The sequence below is a fragment of the Syngnathus leptorhynchus genome, chromosome 3, assembly GCF_054491065.1.
Source record: "Syngnathus leptorhynchus isolate UIUO chromosome 3, UIUO_Slep, whole genome shotgun sequence".
Classification (NCBI taxonomy): Eukaryota; Metazoa; Chordata; class Actinopteri; order Syngnathiformes; family Syngnathidae; genus Syngnathus; species Syngnathus leptorhynchus.
This window is the reverse complement of record NC_141197.1, coordinates 6,061,124-6,080,502: the sequence shown is the minus strand read 5'-3', so window position 1 is coordinate 6,080,502 and position 19,379 is coordinate 6,061,124. Positions and strand designations below refer to the sequence as shown.

The 19,379-nt window shown below is 39.6% G+C and overlaps 2 protein-coding genes across 5 annotated transcripts; one reads left to right on the top strand and one right to left on the bottom strand.

Annotated features, from left to right (window-relative positions):
* Positions 1–3,416: 3,416 nt before the first annotated feature.
* Positions 3,417–15,497, top strand: LOC147058940 (troponin T, fast skeletal muscle isoforms-like). Of its 4 annotated transcripts, XM_085907925.1 has the most exons (15): positions 3,417–3,530; positions 5,633–5,672; positions 5,806–5,819; positions 8,197–8,340; positions 10,173–10,190; positions 10,429–10,449; positions 11,006–11,024; positions 11,101–11,146; positions 12,893–13,009; positions 13,096–13,173; positions 13,449–13,562; positions 13,695–13,804; positions 13,916–14,006; positions 14,447–14,487; positions 15,238–15,497. In XM_085907925.1, the coding sequence occupies exons 2-15, from the start codon at positions 5,653–5,655 to the stop codon at positions 15,275–15,277; spliced, it is 873 nt and encodes a 290-aa protein (XP_085764051.1). In that variant the 5' UTR covers positions 3,417–3,530; positions 5,633–5,652; the 3' UTR covers positions 15,278–15,497. The 4 variants fall into 4 exon arrangements, with proteins under 4 accessions (XP_085764051.1, XP_085764052.1, XP_085764050.1 ...); XM_085907926.1 differs by lacking the exon at positions 10,429–10,449; XM_085907923.1 differs by lacking the exons at positions 3,417–3,530; positions 5,633–5,672; positions 5,806–5,819 and adding an exon at positions 7,923–8,085.
* Positions 15,498–15,745: 248 nt separating this feature from the next.
* Positions 15,746–18,538, bottom strand: LOC147058939 (myoblast determination protein 1 homolog). Its single transcript, XM_085908026.1, has 3 exons — positions 17,479–18,538; positions 17,022–17,094; positions 15,746–16,767 (listed from the first exon to the last, which is right to left on the bottom strand). Exons 1-3 carry the CDS (start codon positions 18,022–18,024, stop codon positions 16,625–16,627), a joined length of 762 nt encoding a protein of 253 aa, XP_085764152.1. The 5' UTR covers positions 18,025–18,538; the 3' UTR covers positions 15,746–16,624.
* Positions 18,539–19,379: the final 841 nt, after the last annotated feature.

Here is a 19,379-nt window from a genome sequence, read left to right as displayed (position 1 = left end):
TTTCAAAAACATGTTTGGTAGACCGATTGACCACTCCAAATTGTCGGTTTTAGTATGAGTGCAGATGGTTGTTGTGCCCTGCAATTGGCTGGCTGCCCCGTCTACTGCCCAAGGTTAGTTGGGATAGTGTCCAGCACGCCCGCAACCCTCATGAGGATAAGCGGTTCAGAAAATGGAAGGATGGATGTCTTGTCCTCCTGCTCCTCCTGCTGAAAGACATACCCACAGCATGACACTACCATGACCATGCCTCATTGTTGGGTTGGTACTGGTCAAGTGAGTAGATAACTTATGGTAACATAATGAGCTTTTCACAGAAGAATGCCCTCCGTCTGAATCACTCTACCATAAAGGCCTAATTGGCAAAGTGCTTCAGAGATGCATGCCATCAGTGTGTCATTGACAGAAGCCCATCAACTGACGGAAATGGAAACACGGTCCTTTGTCTGACGTGTGTAATCTGCAAAAACATTACGTTCAGACCAAGTGGCTGTAAATTAATTGGAGGTGAATAGTACATAAACTACCTAATGATCTTTAAAGGTTTTAAGAATGATGAAATCTCAGCCTCTCTCTGACACAGTGACGCAAGGCAAAAAATGAAAGCCATTTGCCTCAGAGAGAACATCTCAGCCCTAGGATGCCGCTGATGGCCGGCGGTCAATATTTTGTATGGCAGTGCATAACCAATTTGGATTTAATTCAATCCTTGACATCAATGCAAATTGTGCTCTAGGTTAAAGTAAATCAATTTTAACTTAAAACATGTTGATGTTCTTGCGGGTATTGTGACAGCTTGTGCAAGACTGATGGCTGTGTATGTGTGATGTGTGTATGTTGAGTCCACATGCACGTGAAGAAGCGTTGTGGAGGAGGACACCTCGTCGAGTCCGTGCAGGTCTGAACTTGAAGCAGATGAGAACAAACGAGAGTTGAAGATGCAAAAAGAAAAACAGTGCCAAATTAACTAGGACTGAAGTGTGACTGACCCCTGTCTTCCTGCTGGGCTTCCCCTGTTGATGTGTGACAACCGAGACCCCCGTTGGAAAAAGGTCGCCCCTGCGTCCCCTGACTTGTTAGGCGGCAGGAACGGATTACATAAGTGAATGTGAGGCGTTTTAAAGCTCTTTGGCAGCCAGCATGTATGGTGTCAATATTCCGATATACCGTATTTTTCGGAATATAAGTCGCGTTTTTTTTCTTAGTTTGGGTGGGGGGGCGACTTATACTGAGGAGCATTGTTTACATAAAGGACGATCGATTGATTTAATGAATTGGAGTGACACAGATGGTTTTATAAACGTGTTATTTATGTAATAGTTATTAGAATAACTCTGAATGTTACGTCAGGCCCGTTCTCAGCTCTTCGTTTGTGTTTATGTCACGTTAGCATACCTATCGTTTAGCCTGTTGTTGCTCGTTCATGTCTGTTCTTGGTGTTGGGTTTTGACAAATAAATATGCCCCAAAAGTGCGACTTATACTCCAGTGCGACTTATATATGTTTGTTTTTTTTTCACTTTATTGTGCATTTTATGGCTGGTGCGACTTATACTCCGGAGCGATTTATAGTCCGAAAATTACGGTATGCACTCCACCGTTTTATTGTAATTCTCATTTGTTTAAACCATTTGAATCAGGTAGGTTGCAGCAGGGAGACATGGAAAACAAGCAGAACTTCGTCTCCTGAGGACAGGCCTGATCTAGTGAATGCATATTGCAGCCAGTACAGAAATCAGCCTAAAACTTGTTTGCACTCAAAGTCCTAAACTCGATTATATACGCTAACTCATTTCGACATGGGACACAGTTGCAAATTGAATTGCAAAGTGGATTGCTGTCGACAGTAGACACCGATGTGCATTCAGGGTAGGCAAGTGAAGCACTGCAAGTGTCCTGTTCTCAAGTGTTGGCCACAACTACAGTAAGTGGAAAGCGATGTCACATACATTTCATCTGCACATTCATAACCGTTTTTGTTAGAGCCTGTGTTACAGACATTGGCTCAGTCGTAAACTCTCTCTGCATAGAGCAATGGGGATAAAAGAATAAGTGTAAAGAAAAAAATTGATACAAAAAAAACCCCACAGGAACACAACGTTGATACTTTACAATTCAGAAATACGTGCAGATTTGGCTCTGCAAGACATAGATATGATCTCAATGAGGTCAATGAGAATGCATTAAAAATAAAAGGTGCAAACCCAAAGGCAAGATTGAATTGTTATTATCTGGATTACGTTTCCGGACACGGTTCCCATTTTAATACCAGTTGTAAAGGGGATCAAGGACTCTGGTGGACTGGACTGAACCTTGACGCCAAAATACCAAAAATCAATCCATTTTAAATTTTGTTCGTATATATATTAATTTCACATATGGTGGGTAAGTAGATTTCCATGGGAATTTTGCATACATTTTCATGCACTTAATTTGATTTGACTGCAACAATGCAACAATGCAACAATGCGTCATCCTGCCATAAATGTTTGCTAAAACAATGTGGGCATCTACAATGAGCTTAGCACCTCTGCTGGCATTCTAGTATGTAACAGAATGACATATTCTTACTTGATGGATATTCTGTACAATGTTCGACATACCGTTGCCACCATATTTCTACTGGCTGTGCCAAAGGAATTTTGTGACCTTTCTAAATCCAACAGGAAACCCTTGGACACCTTCTTTGACAAATACACTTTTGCACTAAAGAAGCAGCTAATGGAGAGAAAAATGTTGACACCATGTGTTAGTCTGAGTTGATGATGATGACATGATCCAAGGGGGGCTCCAGTGATGATCCTCTTGGACTGAAGACCCTGCTGTGTTTTTCCTCCTTTTTGAAAAAGAATCCCACCTATAAAAGCAGGCTGCAGGTACAGGTAAAGATGCTTCAACTATTCTGTATGAGAAAACCAAGTGGTTGTGATACTTACATTTCAACTTTTTGTTGCTGTTCTTCTTCTGATTTTATAATTTCTGACTGGGATGCAAGACTGATTGACGGATTGATTTATGAAGTGGCTAACAAACACACAGTGACAACCACACGCACGCATGCACACATGCACGCACGCACACGCACGCACGCACGCACACACACACACACACACACACACACACACACACACACACACACACACACACACACACACACACACACACACTGACTCCCTCCATTGTCTGGATGCCAAGCTGATGTGTAACTCCCCCCCCCCCTCCTCTCAGCCTTCCATCACTGTAAATTTAGCAACAGAAGCTTCTCAGCTGCTCCTTTCCAAAACCCGAGCCCTCGTCTCCCATCCACAGTATTTCATCCATCTCCTTCTCTGGGGTCATGGCTGCCCCCCCCCCCCACATTTCCCACTCACAAACATATTCTACACCCACACCTCACTCTCATCCCACAGCCAATAAGGGCCAGATGAGCTCAAGTATCACTGTAACACAAGGACATATTCTCTGAGCAGAGGCTGTAGATTGTGCACACCTTCATCTTGGTCGTCACAGGAGCTTCTCTTCCGCTCTGAGGTAAGCACTGGGCACACGGGCAAATTCACTTTTAAATTAAATATGCCGTTGCTTGAATTATTTCTTTACTGCATATACAGAGAACATTCAGCAGGGTAATCTGAGCGATGTGATTCTGGACTGTCGGAATATATCATCAAGTGGAGTAGCTTTAAGATTGTTCTAATCTTCATTGCTGAACATTTTAACCATGTGGGAATATTTTTCATAATACAGTTTTCATTATTCTTGAGTGATGGGCTAGTAATGTGTGTCATTTTCAGTAAAATCTAAAACCTCTTTCCTTCACGGACTCTATTCGATGATTATGATCCATCTATATCATGTAGACATTAAAAGGCAGTTTTTATTACTGTGAATTGATATCACCCAAGAAAATTAAGAAGTAGATACTACTAATCAACTACTACGACTACTAATCGATGAATAATAATAAACTGACGATATTCATGATAGTGAAGTTGGCCCAGTCAGTTGACGCTTTCTTGACGCTGTGATCTAATTTCTTGATATTAATTTGAATTACACTTATTACAGTTTAAAAAAAAAATGTGTGTTGAAGTATCAAAGTTCACGTTCTTCAATTCCAAAGGACAGATCTATAATTATACTGTACGGCATTTCTTACGTTTTTGTCAAGGGGTGAAATGGACCCTCAGCTATGCGGGAACTTGTACCTGAACATCTGCAAATGATGTCTCCGTGTGTTCACAGATTTAGTAACAGGTCTCAGGTTTTGCACAAGCAGACTGAAAAGTGATTTATATTTCATTGAAGTACTAAAATGCGTGCATATTTATCACATGCACATATGCAGTATCAAGTTGAATCCTGCTCATCTCGTTTGTCAGTGTAACGAACTTTAATCTGATATGAATACCGGGCCTGGGAAGCCGGCTGTCACTTTGGTGATATATGGCATTTAGATGCAGTAATAATAAACTAAGTCCTGTTGGCTGGTAGGGGCTTTGCCCCTCCCCTGTGTCAGACTGATGTATTGGCCTATAAATACATCACGGATCTGCAATCAGTTTGACCAGGGATGGGTGACGCCCTGGGCTCATCTGTTCCGTTGCAGTTTTAGACTCAGAAAGACTCAGAAATACTCCTCCGCACTGAGTGTTCACATACTGAAGAAATGAAGTGGCCATCCACTAAATATACAAACCGCTGATGTGTCGGTATGTACTGCCTGAATACTGAACACAACGGAGACACGGCTGTCAGAGTCGAAGTTCTCGTTTGTTGGAAGTTTATTCTGATTGGCTGCTGGACGGCAGAGGCTCCTCCCTCTGGTCCAAGCCTGAGGATTAAAGCAACTATTTGGACTGTGCTCTTCAGCTGATGGGTAGAAATGTGATCCTTAACTAATCCTTTAAGTCCTCTGCACCTGTGCCCACCGCTAAGTGTGAAGGAGTCATCCACCGAGACTTTTTATACATAATATATGATACAGTTGCGTACAGTATACAGAAACCCAGTCATTTCAGCTTCAATTGAGCTCTTCCTCTCTCACTTCTGTTTTACTTAAATAGCAATGTGTTGCAAGTGGTGTTTAGCGTCAACACACACTGTTGGAACATGTTCACACTTTATCATAGAATTGCTCGTGTTGGGGATTTTCAGCACTTCGGCATCAATCAAAGTCATTCAGTTTGCTTCTTTACTCTTGCCATTAACCTCTGAAAATAGCTAACCTAATTAACAGTTGATTTGTAATTTTCAATGCACACACACCATTGTAGCTCTGACACTGCATCATTTTTTGTTTTGTTGTTACAGTGATGCAGTAAAAGATTCGGTCATTTATATATATTTATGTTTATGTTGTGATTGAGTGCGTTTGTGTTTTTTTTTTAACCACAAGAGACAAATTTCTTGCGCGTTCTAACCTATTTGGCCAATAACAATGATTCTGATTCTAATTATGTGATTCTGAACAACGGAAAGTATCAGGCTCCTTGACATTTGATTTGATGTTATTTTTACACCTTTTCATCAAAACAATGCAAAAGATTCAATACAGAAATAAATGGCAAAGTGACGCAGAGGCAGCTATTTCAACACCGTGGTCTCATGAGGCTCTTTGTCTTTGCCCTCAGCTGCAAGGTCTGCCGTCACCATGTCCGACACTGAGGAAGTGTAAGTGCATCACACATTGTCGGTCACTAAACACCCTGTGTTCACACGTTAACTGATGATTTTCAACTTGAGGATGAAATGACAGATTGTAAATTCATGTTAAGTTGATTTCTGACTTGTGTTCATATTTCAGGGATCAGTACGAGGGTAAGTAACCATTCAGGAATGTTTGGGTTTTCAAGCATCCACAACAGTTTCAGCTGTCACAGTGTCCAGATCAGGCATGAAAGTGTTCTTTGACATTGATAAAATTTGTTATTTTCCTTGTTGTTGCCTTGTTGAAGAATGGCAATAATGTGCATGATGGAAATGTACCGATAGATTGATTTACAATATTTTCAAATGCTAAAGTACAAATTGTAACACATACTGTACCTCCATGTAATGTAAGAATGTCAAAGGGCTCTATTTTTGGAGAGACCGACTCTGCAATGAGGCACAAATACTGAATATTGAATTTTTGGGCCAGTGCAAGACTCGTGCGGGTTTGCCAATTTGACAGACCAGTCTCTGCCGAAATTGGTGGACCAGCGCAGCAAAGGGAGTGTTCTGGCTGGCTGTTATTATTATACTTCTCATATTGTTTAATGATCTGACTGAGCACCACATATGTATATGGTGCAGCACAGGCATGGCGGATGGTCATGTCATCTGCCATGTTGAAATTCTAGTGTGTGACTCATGCAACACATTTAAAGGTAATGAGAGGAGTTACTTCGATGGGCCACGGTTGAAGTTGCTTGTGACCACTCCCACAACAGCGCAGATCTCCATCCCTCAGATCTGCCGGCTTACATTCATCGGCGAAATTACTAAAGCTTTAGTCTAAGCCACCTCCGTGCAGTTATGCCTCTCACATTGCAGGATTTATGCCATCCCCAAAAGTAGAGCCCAGTGTGTCAATGGTGTTTATAACAGATTATGTGGTAGAGTATATAGTACAGTTAAAATGATGTTAACAGATTTTTTTTTTTCCCCCCCATCCATGCTATTTTTTCAAAACTGAAGACGAGGAAGGTAAACATGTAAACCAGTACTGAGCTGCGAAGACCTGTCTCCACTAATTTGTTACCTTCTGGGTTCCATGCTTAAGTTGAAGTGTTTGGCAAAGACAGCTGGTGTTTAGTATTACAAAACATATTGTCACATATCTACTCATTGGTTTGCTATACTTGATTTTTCCAGGAACAAAGTCTAGAATAAGTGAATGTAAAATGTTCACTGCCATGTACCCATTCAGTTACATTCCAAACAGTTGCTAATATTATTTTTGTGTGGTGTAGGTCTTCATTATAATAATAATAATAATAATAATAATAATAATTATTATTATTATTATTGTTATTATTATTCTTATTCTTATTATTATTATTATTATTATTATTATTATTATTATTATTATTTTAGTAGTAGTAGTAATATTAGTAGTAGTAGTAGTAGTAGTAGTGGTAGCAGTAGTAGTAGTAGTGGTATTTATTTTTTGTGTGAAGAGCAACAATAAATTTCCAGGTACTGAGTTCTATTTAGTATGTGTCTATTTATGTGTCTGTAAAAAAAAGAAAATTGAAGAGTTAACTAACACACAGCTGACAGTCAAACAGTTCAAGTTAAGGGTGTATTGCTGACTTCAGAGTGTTTTCAATTACATGGTTAAGCAAAAAAATGGGATTGAGCATTTAGGCTCACTACATTTGTTTTCTTGCCATGTGATTAGTGCAAATTGTCATTGAGCTCTTTCACACAACTGCCATGGAAGTGGAAAACTATAACAATTATAATACTAGATAGATAGATAGATAGACAGACAGACAGACAGACAGACAGAGAGAGACAGACAGACAGACAGACAGACAGACAGAGACAGACAGACAGACAGACAGAGACAGACAGACAGACAGACAGACAGACAGACAGACAGACAGACAGACAGACAGACAGATAGATAGATAGATAGATAGATAGATAGATAGATAGATAGATAGATAGATAGATAGATAGATAGATAGATAGATAGATAGATAGATAGATAGATAGATAGATAGATAGATAGATAGATAGATAGATAGATAGATAGATAGATAGATAGATATCTTAAACACTGACCCGTGAAGAGAAATCAGCTGGTATAGGGTTCATTTTACCAGCAAGCCTAATAGGTGTAAATGCTTTTATAATATGATTGAATGTTGATGGTAAATAGGTTTGTTTAAAAAAAAAAAGACGTTTTTACAACATTGCCTCAAGACATGGAAATGTTTCAGTTACTGTAGTTTTCCACTTCACCGAGTTCTCCGTGGCTTCTGTGTGAATAGTCAAATGACTCCCATCATCATTCTTCATCACTACCGTCATCATCTGTTTTTCTCTTTGTTTTCCAGCAGCGCCGTCCCTCGCTCACCAATTCATCTTCTGTGTAACTAAAGCAATCTCTCACTTTTGTTTTTTAATGGCTCTGTCATGTCTGTGGTCTTCATTAATGGCCTCCTCCGACATCCTCTCCTTGGCGGTTTGGTGCATGCCGTAGTCCAGGAGGAGCTAGTAGAAGTAGAAGTAGCCCCTGAGGCGGAGGCCCAGGTAGAAGCAGAGCCAGAGGTAGAGCCTGAACCTGAGGTAGAGCCTGAACCAGAGCCTGAACCAGAGCCACAGGCGGTGGTTCGTGAGGAGGAAGGTACGTGCCGTGGGCAGTCTGTTCTCCCTTCTCCCGCTACCCTCTCAGCTCTCTGCCCTCCAGGGCAGTCGGTACTGCAAAACATAGTCAGCTTCACTCGCCAATCAACTGTACTGCCAGATAAATGGGTTAGTGTATATTACTGAAATTTGACCTTTGGCATAAAGCGTATGCTGTCAAACTGTGCAACCTGAAGCTCTTTATAGGGCATGGAAATACATTTTGGAACGCAAACTAAGAATAAGGCAAAACAGATGTCACCCGCATCACTCAAAGGCAGAAGAAACTTCAGAATAGAAATGAAAGGAAAGAAAAATCTATATGTATCATTTCATTTTATTTTTAATAGTATTTTTTAAAATACCAAGGTAAAACAGAGTCTCTTTATGTATACAGTACTGTACACTAATTTTCGTTAGTTAAAATATAGCGCATCAGCTCTTTGCCCTATAAAGGGCTAAACGAAAAAGGTTAAATAAATGACATTAAAAAAAATATTCCTTTAGGTTTAGAAATTCACGAGCTGGGTACTAAAATGATATCATGCTACATGATTCATGGCCTTCGCATCATAGAAGCATGCAGGCAGGCATTGTTGTGCTTTGTGAAATCACAAACATGCATGTAAGAAACTGAAATTGATGAATTTGAATTTAAATGTTAGATTGGTTGGGGCATCATAAAACATGTATTATTTTAGGGAATAACCTGATCACCAGAGGCTGTGTCCCGACATTAAAAAGGAGACTGATTTTGACTGATCAAAAATGGGATTATTTTTTTTAAAAATAAAACTGTTTCTGAAAAAGCAAATTCAATTCTGAACTGCACATTTGGCTATCTGTAAATATAATTCTATTTCTAAATAAATAGAAAATACTGAGCATGACAAGTGGTCCAAGTGGAAGCTCTTTTGTCATTGCGACTACAATACAAACCAGCCAAGGCATCACATGTCAATTGAGGAGCATGTTCATCTTACAATACTGTGTTCCCAATTTCATTACTGCCTCACATTTTCTTTCTCAAAACTAAAGTGAGACTCAAAGATTTACTGCCAAAGTCCTCAAAGAAGACTTTTCAATGTGTGGGTAAACTCTGGCGAACAGGGCTCTGTTGCACCTTGCACTTCAGTCTGGTTCTAACAAAGAACCCTAAAGTGCAGCACCATCAGTGTTAGCTGATACATAATGAAACCAAAACATTCCGTTGTGTTTACTGCATTCGTGTGTAATGAAATGTGCATAAATTGTTAAGCGTGAGAAGAAGAAATTCAACTGCTTTTACATGATTAAACTGCCCCATCTCATCCGAGGTCTCGGATAAAATTGTACTTTATTGTGTTAAAAACATTTTCTTATGATATAAATTGATATTTTGTTAAAGGCCATCACACCTTGGATGACATGTCATTTTATTCTGACATCATGTAAAAGCTATTTGTTCAACCCTCATTACTCCATTGTTAAAGTCGTATTCTTGTTGTGAGTAGATGAGAAGCGAAGCGAGCGTGGCAAACTGCAACATGATATTTACACTGGGGTGTTGGAATTAAATACAATGGTTTGAAATCGGTGTCGTTCAAATCCTACTCTGTAAATTACATGGCAAGGAGTCGCTGCGTGATCGCAACTTTTTGATGTGGTGCTCTCAAATGTTTTCAAATTTTAGCAAAACATAAATACACCGTTATGCAGTGGCTCCTGCTGACAATGCAACACCCCAGTTTGGTAAATGGGCCTCAAAAGCCATGCATTGTATAGTGGCACCAAGCAAGTCTGATCACTAATGAATTCTGTTCTGCCCTTGCTTTGGACGCTTGCTGCATGCAGACGACTATGAAGAGGAAGGTATGTTGGTCTAGATTATCTGAATTCATTTGCTCTTTTTCTGTGCAAAAAGCTTTTTTGTTCGTTTTTTTTTATGCACCAACTTGGTTTCCAAAGAAAGGTGGAAGTAACTTAATCTCCTCATTAGCCAAACCTACTGAGGTGTTAGTAAAAGAATATAATGAAGCAAAGATGCAGAGCCATGCTTAAACAACTCATCTCTGCCTCTTCTTTTCTTTGCATGAATGTGTCCCACCAGTGGAGGAGGGAGATCAAGATGGTACTTTGTATTTTCTGCTGAGTCGCTATTGCTTTGCTTGTTTCTGATTTGTTCCTGTGTTGGAATGGGGCTCCCTTTAAAGACAACTCTAGGATCATCTCCAACTTCAGTATTATACTGTAAACTCTCCCTGTTGGAATCGAGCTGTGTTATTACCATGCACATCTATTAACAGTTATTCGACTCATTGGTTTCAAACGAGTGTCAAACTATTGAGGCAATTTGTGGTACGAGATTAACCGGTCATGTTTCCTATACACACTAATTGACCAAATTAACTCAATAAATCAGGTAATACTACAGTATGAACTTGGGGTACTTAACAGGTATTTGGCAACGATATTGTGGAAAGTTTTTCTAAAATTAAAACTCACATCATTCAACTGTCGTCTGGAGTTGTGAAACCACTTGTGATGTAACACAGCTTGTCCACATGGATCCTTCCCCTGATTAACCAACATGTTGGACTTCGTCTTCCTCCACATTTGAGCCTCTAACCATCTGATCTTGCCTCTCTCCCTGTTCTTTTTTTATTCTTATGGCGCCAAATCTCCAGAAGAGAAGCCAAAGTTCAAGTGAGGAAGTTTCTGACTTTTGTGGACACATTTTGTTGTCGCCATGTGGGTTACTCATTGTGTTATTTTGTTATAGGCCAACTGCTCCAAAGATTCCAGATGGGGAAAAGGTTGACTTTGATGTAAGTTTACATATATAATCAACATGTAGCTCAACGTCGCCATACTCAAACTCTGAATTTGAGAACTCACAATTTAAATAAGATATTTTTCATCATAGTATCAATCACACAATGGTAGGACACTAGAGTTAATGACTGGCAGTTTTGCACAAGGGGTGCTCGTCGAGTCGATGGTAGTGAGCTACCAGTAACTTGTATGGCATTAATTCACTGCCTTCCTTCCCCAATTATGCTATTGATACTGCTGGTCAATGGCAGTGAATGAGTTTAGACGCCTATCTCCTGTTGTGATATATGTCACTTGATTGACATACAGAGCTCCCAGTCAGTCATATGGCTGTAGCATGTCTCATCCACCACATGGGTTCGTATATGGGTTTGTGCAGTTATTGGCACAAATAATAATAATTATTATTATATAATAATAATAATCACAGGATTCACAAGTCACAAGACTTTTAGTCCACCTGTGACTTTTGCTCCCTCATTTCCCCGCGGAGGGATTTTTATGTTCCCCTTGTGGTACATAAAGGGAATGTACCCTTTTTTTTACACAAAAAAAACAAAACTAATCAATGATGGCTGAGATTAAAATAATATACAAAGTCCCACCTTCTAAAAAAATGAAAAAAATAAATAAATCACAGTAAAAAAATCCAACAGCAGCGTGCGCTCTCTTTTTCTCAGTCACACACAACAAAGTCGTGACATTCACACCAGATAAAAAGAAATGAGGCCTCGTTGGCTCTGCCAAAAAAAATCACTAATTTTTAGTGATGCAAAGATTTTGATCAATAATAGCCAAATAAGCAGGTATTTTTCATTATTCCAAATAATAGTAATAATATCGGCATGGCGGCACGGTGGCGTACTGGTTACTGGTCACAGTTAGGAGGGTGTGGGTTCAATACCTCATCTAGCCCTCCTTGTGTGGAGTTTGCATGTTCTCCCCGTGCCCACACAGATTTTCTCCGAGCACTCAGGTTTCCTCCCACATCCCAAAAAACATGCTTGGTAGGCCGATTGAGCACTCCAAATTGTCCCTCGGTGTGAGTGCGAGTGCGGATGGTTGTTCGTCCCTGTGTGCCCTGCGATTGGCTGGCATCCGGTTCAGGGTGTCCCCTGCCTACTGCCCGATGACTGCTAGGAAAGTCTCCAGCAGGCCCGCGGCCCCCGTGGGGACAAGCGGTATAGAAAATGGATGGACGGACGGATGGATAATATTGGCTTGAACATAATTTGAGCACATTTGTTATATCAGAAGTGTGTATCAAATTAGCAGCCCTTCACACTAATCCATTGCCCAAAATCTGCTCTTAAGCTTCAAAAAGCTTGGTGACACCTCCCCTACACACTCACACCTAGTAGTGGGAACACACAATTGAGGGATAAAAGGGTGGTAGTGCACGTAGTGCAAGACAGGACCACTCAACTTTGCTATTCTTATGTTTTCAGAATTGCCATAGAATGCCACAAGAAGGCACGAAAGCCTTGTCTTGTTGCCAAGGAAATATTATGTTTTTCGTGTATTTTTTTTGCCATTTCTCCAAAATGAAAATGAATCACCCCGCTCTAGAATCGTATGAATTAAATAAGTAAATAATTAAAACAACTGTATGTGAAATATATTATTGTTTTAAAAATCATGCAGAAGAAAAAACATAAAAATGAAAAATCATAATCGATCATAGTCTGGTTTGCAGTCATGTTTTGTACTGATGGTCATCTTTGGTTCATTTCACGCAGGACATCCAGAAGAAACGTCAAAACAAAGACCTAGTTGAGCTCCAGTCGCTGATTGATGCTCACTTTGAGTGCAGAAAAAAGGAGGAAGAGGAGTTAATTGGACTCAAAGAAAGAATTGTGAGATGTCCCTCAAGAATATGGATTTAGCATCCCCTGTGGCTTCGGCTCAGTGTGTAACTTTGTCTTTTGTTGGTTGTCTTCAGGAGAAGCGTCGAGCTGAACGGGCAGAGCAGCAAAGGATTCGAGCTGAGAAGGATAAGGAGCGCCAAGCTAGACGGGAGGTACAAAGCGGCTATCTCTGAACTTGCTTGTGAAACATTGAACATATTGGTTTATGGGATGCATCACAAAAGTCATGACATCCCATCCAGTAATTGCATCACTGACATCGCAGTTTGTCTAAGCTCCCATTAGCCACTACAATTGATCTTACCACTAGAGAGCAGCAAACACAGTTTCTTCTTGGAATGATATAGCATGAGGAGTATTTTCCCTGCTGCTTATAAGTGTGACTTCATTGATGATATTAATTGTATATATATTATGAATATGACAGGCAGAGAGGATAAGAAAGGAGGAGGCCGATGCCCACAGGAAGGCAGAAGATGAAGCCAAGAAGAAGATTGCTCTGTCTAGCATGGGATCAGGCTTCACCAGCCACCTCCAGAGGGTATGGTTTATTATTCTTTATATCAAATCATTTATTTTTCCTGTCATCGCATCGCACATCTCTAATGTGCTGTCTTATAGTCATAAAATTGCAAGTGAAGAATGATAACTGAGGTTTTGTGTTGTTTCACAGGTGGAAACAAAGAGAGGAAAGAAGCAGACTGAGAGAGAAAAGAAGAAGAAGATTCTGGCAGAGAGATGCCAACCTCTGGACATCGACGATCTGAGTGACGACAAACTGAGGTAACGGGCTGAAGCCATCAAGCGCAGTACAGTCATTGATTTGATCACAGTAATCAAGTTCCATTACATTCAACTTCTTCAGACATTGACTTGCTGGTTTGTGTTTATCAGGGAAACGGCAAGGGAGATGTGGGAGTGGTTGCACAGCCTGGAGGAGATTAAATATGACCACTTAGAGAAGCTCAAGAGACAGCGATATGAGGTCTGTGAAAGGCATTGATTAGGATTTGTTTTTTCTTTTTTGCACCTCACACTTCTGATCATTTTAGGAGACAGCCAGTGTGAAAGAATTATGCATTATTGGTATATGACAATGTGTGAATGCGTACAGCCTACTCTGGTTCAGTTTACCAGCAGTGGCTCATCTGCCTGAGACATTTTTTTTCCCCATCACAGCCGCATGTTTCTGTGGTTCAAGAATCCCGGAATGACTTGATCGATTGAGCAATCATGTGATGAACAACACGCCTTACATTCCGTGAATTGTAATCATTCAATCTTGAATGGAGATCACACAATTTGGCATATAAGTAGTGACATAAATAAGTGAAATGGGGTCATTTTTTAAAGTTGTTTTCAAATGTTAAATAATGATGAAATTTAAATGTAAAGCGTTTACTATTCCATCATATTGTCTTTCAGGTGATCTCTCTCAGAAATCGCATCGATGAGCTGCAAAAACAGTAAGTTTACTGAGATACTGCAAAAGGGCACTTAGAAAATGATCTGTTGAAACTCCACAGGACTTCAAACGACAGCTTCAGAGTGAATTTATTGAAATTAAGGGGAAGAGGATCAATGTTAATGTATAGATCACAGATTTAAGTGGTTTGCAATATTCCTGGACTAGCCTGAAAATTCTGTGTTAAAAAGTGTTGAAGTAACTACACTGTGGTTGCACTGGTTAGACATTCTAATGAACAGAAAATATTTAAGCCATGATGCCATAACATTGATTACTTTTTGTGTGTGTGTGTGTGTTTAGCACGTGTACTATATTCTTTAGAATGCCATCTCATAGTTGTTTTGAATGGTTTAAGGACAGTTAAACTTTAGATATTCACAATATTTCAGTCGAATGAATAAAGTGGAAAGTGTACAACAATTTGACAGATTATTTTGTAAGGTTTATAATCACAAATGTCTTTGCAATAGTCAAGAATGATTCAAGGTTATTTCATTCTCAATATGAATGTTATTGATTAGTAGCTACATCATGGCTGAAAAGTACTGAAGATAACAATCCAGATGTTCCATAATATTCTTATTTTCTTCAATAATTATCGTGTCTTTTATAGGCCGATGTGGAGTTCAGGAAAATAAGTAGCCTATTTGGGCTAGGTCCTACTGTACACAGACAATTCATATGTGCCACTTGGACCTGATAACATTTTCAGAGCTGACACTGTCTCTTGTGTGTCCGAACCTTGCAGTAGCAAGAAGGGAGCCGCCACACGCCGCCGCAGAAAGTGAGGAAGTAAGGTCTGCTTCAGTCAGGCCGGAGAGGTAACATCGTTGCCCACGCTGCGACCACCACAACCTCGAGAAACTTGCAGTACGGACATCTTACTGCCTCTGCTTAGTGAAACTGTTTTCTGGATGGATTTACCTCCACTCAATACATCAAACGTTCATCATTGTATTTGTATAAAGATGGTGTGACTGTCCAGAAAAATAAATGCTGCATCTGAAATAATTCACTAAGTTTCGCTGTTTGATGAATTCATTTTACAAATCAGACACTATAATTCCAAGATTAAATTTTGTTACTTTGCCAACGTTAACTTGTGATTTAGCCAGTTCAGACCAAAGATTGTGCTGTGTTTGAAGGTTATTACACCGTAAACAGATGAATGTTTGACATAGATTATTTGAATTATAATCTGCTCCTCATACACGGTAAACAATGTATGCAGGAATTATTTTATTTTCTCAGCAAAAATGAAAGACAATGCTTTTTTTATGTATACACACATGAATCAACAAACATCAGGAAACAAACATACAAATAACGACATATCCTTGGTATGGTTTTATTGTCAAGATGTAATATGTGTGAAACATTAGGTTGAAATTTTACACTCAAGGAACCAAGATACACACACGTGTCCAATGATATGTTTAATTTCTTGCATTCATTATAGCAATATTTGAGACTGAAGTTTCGATTCCGTTCCTCCTTTACTCTGTATGACCCATGAGTTACTATTGCGGTTAAGAGTGGGGTCGACAAATTCTGACAGCACAATCAATTGTATAGTATTAAAGCTCCCAAGGCAAAGAATTTACAACTTGAATCCAGAGTGCGTTCTTGTAAAATTCTTTTACTCATCAGACTGGACATTTAAAAAGATAAATATTTTTTAATAAAAGTATGTTACTCATAAATAACAATAATAAATCAATTCAAAATACAAATAGAGGTATTTTTGTTATGTCCTACAAGGCCAAGTTCAGTAGATGTACAGTAGTTGTACAATGTGGATTTTTTTCGATAAGGAATCCAATTAACATTTATGCGGCACTACTTGGACAAAACCTGTGCAAGAACAGGGACAATGTATAAAGTTCACATAAACGCACGCACGTGTGCATACACACACACACACACACACACACACACACACACACACACACACACACACACACACACACACACACACACACGTACACAAACTGACCGAAAATTTAGACGCACAATCCAAGATGAGCCATCTTTCTATGAGGGAGCATTCCAAAGCATTGCTGTCCTTATCAAAGACTAAAGTTAATTATCGCCTGCTCTGGTGGTGTGGAAAATAGTCCTTTGGTCCATGTTTGTCAGACAATCTTGAAGAACTGGATGGCCACGGGAACCACACTATCGCCCAGGGAGGTCATTGCCTGGTCTGTGTTGATGCGTTCCACAATGCTGGTTAAACAGTCCAAACTGGAAAGCAGTGATGGTGCGCTCTTGGTCGAACCTGGAAAAGTTAATAAGTGAACAAAATGTGAATTGATGAGTTGTAATGACAGCATAGACTATTCAAAACATGGATGAAAAGAATGCCATTTTTCTTTAAGGTTCAGGTACTTTCTCTTTCAGTCCATTTCACAAAATTGTATACATCTTAAAAAGAATCATTTAAGTAAGATCATCCTACAAGTCATGACCGAGTCAGTTAAATCCAAAATGGAAAAAAAGAAATTAGAAACAAGTCAGAAAAGGGAAACTCACCATCTGTTGTCTGAGCACAATAAGATGCATCACTGTTTTCACTTCTGGTCGAGCACGGAGAGGAGAAATCCGCCTAAAGACAAAGTTGCAAATTCAGCCTTCCAAAATGACCACATTGATTACCTCAGCCCAGTTCAAATGCAGCTTTGACGTATTTAGCTGTCAATGGCAGTGAATAAGTTAAAGAGAGGATGTTTCTGAAAGCATAAATAAAAACCTTCAGGACATCATGTTCTTGGCAATGAATGCCACATCTCTGATCTGAATCTGTTTGTCTTGCCAACTAAGGAATCAACACATCATAAAAAGACTATGATGATAGTACAAATGGCATTGATATATTGCAAGTCCATTTCAATAGTTGTCACGCTTCAACATTGTAAAGGAAGATTCTGTGGAGTTTTTGAATACTGAAAACAAAGCAAGTTGACATTTTATGAGCTGTTCTTGGACTCACCATGCCATCAGAGCAGTTGGAGTGGGGGCTGGAGGCGTTCACGTCTGCACTGAAGTGTTCCAGCACTGGGTAGAAGCTGTCATCCCTAGTTGACCTCAGCAGAGCCTGCAAAGACTCGATGTAGTCGATAGCATTTCTGAGGATCTCCACCTTGGGCAGCCTCTGGTTGGGGTTGGAGGCCGAGCAGCGTTTTAGGGTCTCAAAGGCGTCATTGACCTTGCTGAGACGTCGCCTCTCCCTCATTGTTGCTGCTTTTCTCCTGTCTTCATGTGTTGTCTTCTTCTTGCATGCTTTGCAGGCCCATAGGAGACAGTCGCCTCCCTGGTGGAGGTCTCGTGGAGCCCTCACATGCTTGTCTTCCTCTTCTGCCACTGGAACTTGATGGTTGTAATGGTTATTATCAAGGTCTTGCAATCTGGGCGTCTCAGCACTATTTAGTTTGCCGTCCAGGTCATCAAAAAACCTCATGTCCCCGCTGTTGAAGCAAGGATCTTCGTAGAGCTCATCGGCCGAAGAAAGAGGCAAGGGAAGGTCATACATATCCATTTTGCTGGGCAGGAATGGGAAATGCTCCAAAAGTTCCTCTGTTGAGTTCTAAAATAATTCAGTTTGTTGAACAAAGAAGGTGAAATGAAAAAACAAAAAGGAATGATTTGGTCATAAAGTTGGATTGCTAGAAAAGGGCAGTTTTCTTGTAAGGATCAGTCACACTTAACACTCTGTGCTCTTGTTGACTGTTTATATTTAGTAGCAGTCACTTAAGGGGCGGGGCTACATGTGACTGACCAATAAGCAGAGTGGTGTCTGTATGTAACAGTAAATGTACAAAGGCTTACACAAGTAAAACTGAACATCAAAACAAAAACACAAAAATTTAAGAGCAAGTTAATCCATTTTAGCCTCATGTTTAGTTCATTTGCTTTAGTATCTGACGAAATAGAAAAATCGAAGAGTAGTAAAACAACGAGGAAGGCGTTTCACTCATCTTTCTCCAATGACTACATAAAACTTGGATCCATTTGGAATCTGTGCTTCAATCAATTACTTTTTAGAAAGTCTAAAGCATAACATAGTGCACAAAATATTTTACTTTTAATCAAAACAAAATTTCAACTGCAGCATTCAAAACCTAATAGCTATGGAAGCGACTTATTTTGAATGTTTCTAAGAAAGCAGATAAGTGACCTTTTAAAACTGAAAAAGTTACAACCGGGGAAAAAACTCGTGTTCCAAATGATGCAATTCATTTTAGATTAACAACAGAAGATAACAAAGTTGACATCTCATTTCATCCTAAGTAGTTGACTAGTTTTGTGCAGAATTTTTAAACCCTTTTGTCATTTATTTCCTCATTAATAAAATGCAGTCAAACCTTGAGGTATGAGTGATTGTTTTCTTTCTTTCCTTTTTTAATTAAACTTCCTACATTATTTTGGGTGATTGTAAAATAGTTGGGGCATTTGTACAAAAAATCATTTTAAATGTTTCCTTTTAAAATTGTGTTTAAAGCATTTTGATAATTGCAGTTTTATGAGAATGCCATCAAGTGGTGAGTGACACCAAAACATGACTGCTCAGTGCGTCAGTTCCCAGTCCTACTGTGGAGATCACAGGGTCCTGAGATCAGAGACCATGATCTGGAGAGGACAAGCACCCCCCGCTGAGGGTCAACACTGGACAACAGTTTAAGACACTTTGTCTAAACAGGTGACATGACGTAACTTCACTAGCAGATTCAGTTTTCATTTGTTTTTGCTTCAGGTTCATTTGAAGTTCTCCTCTGCTGTTTATTTTTTCCCCCTCCCTTTTTTTTCTTTTAGCCTAACTTTTGCTAACCACAATTTTGTTTCAAATCTAAGTTTACAGATTTATTTGGGTTCTCAAAGCAATCCTATGTGTTC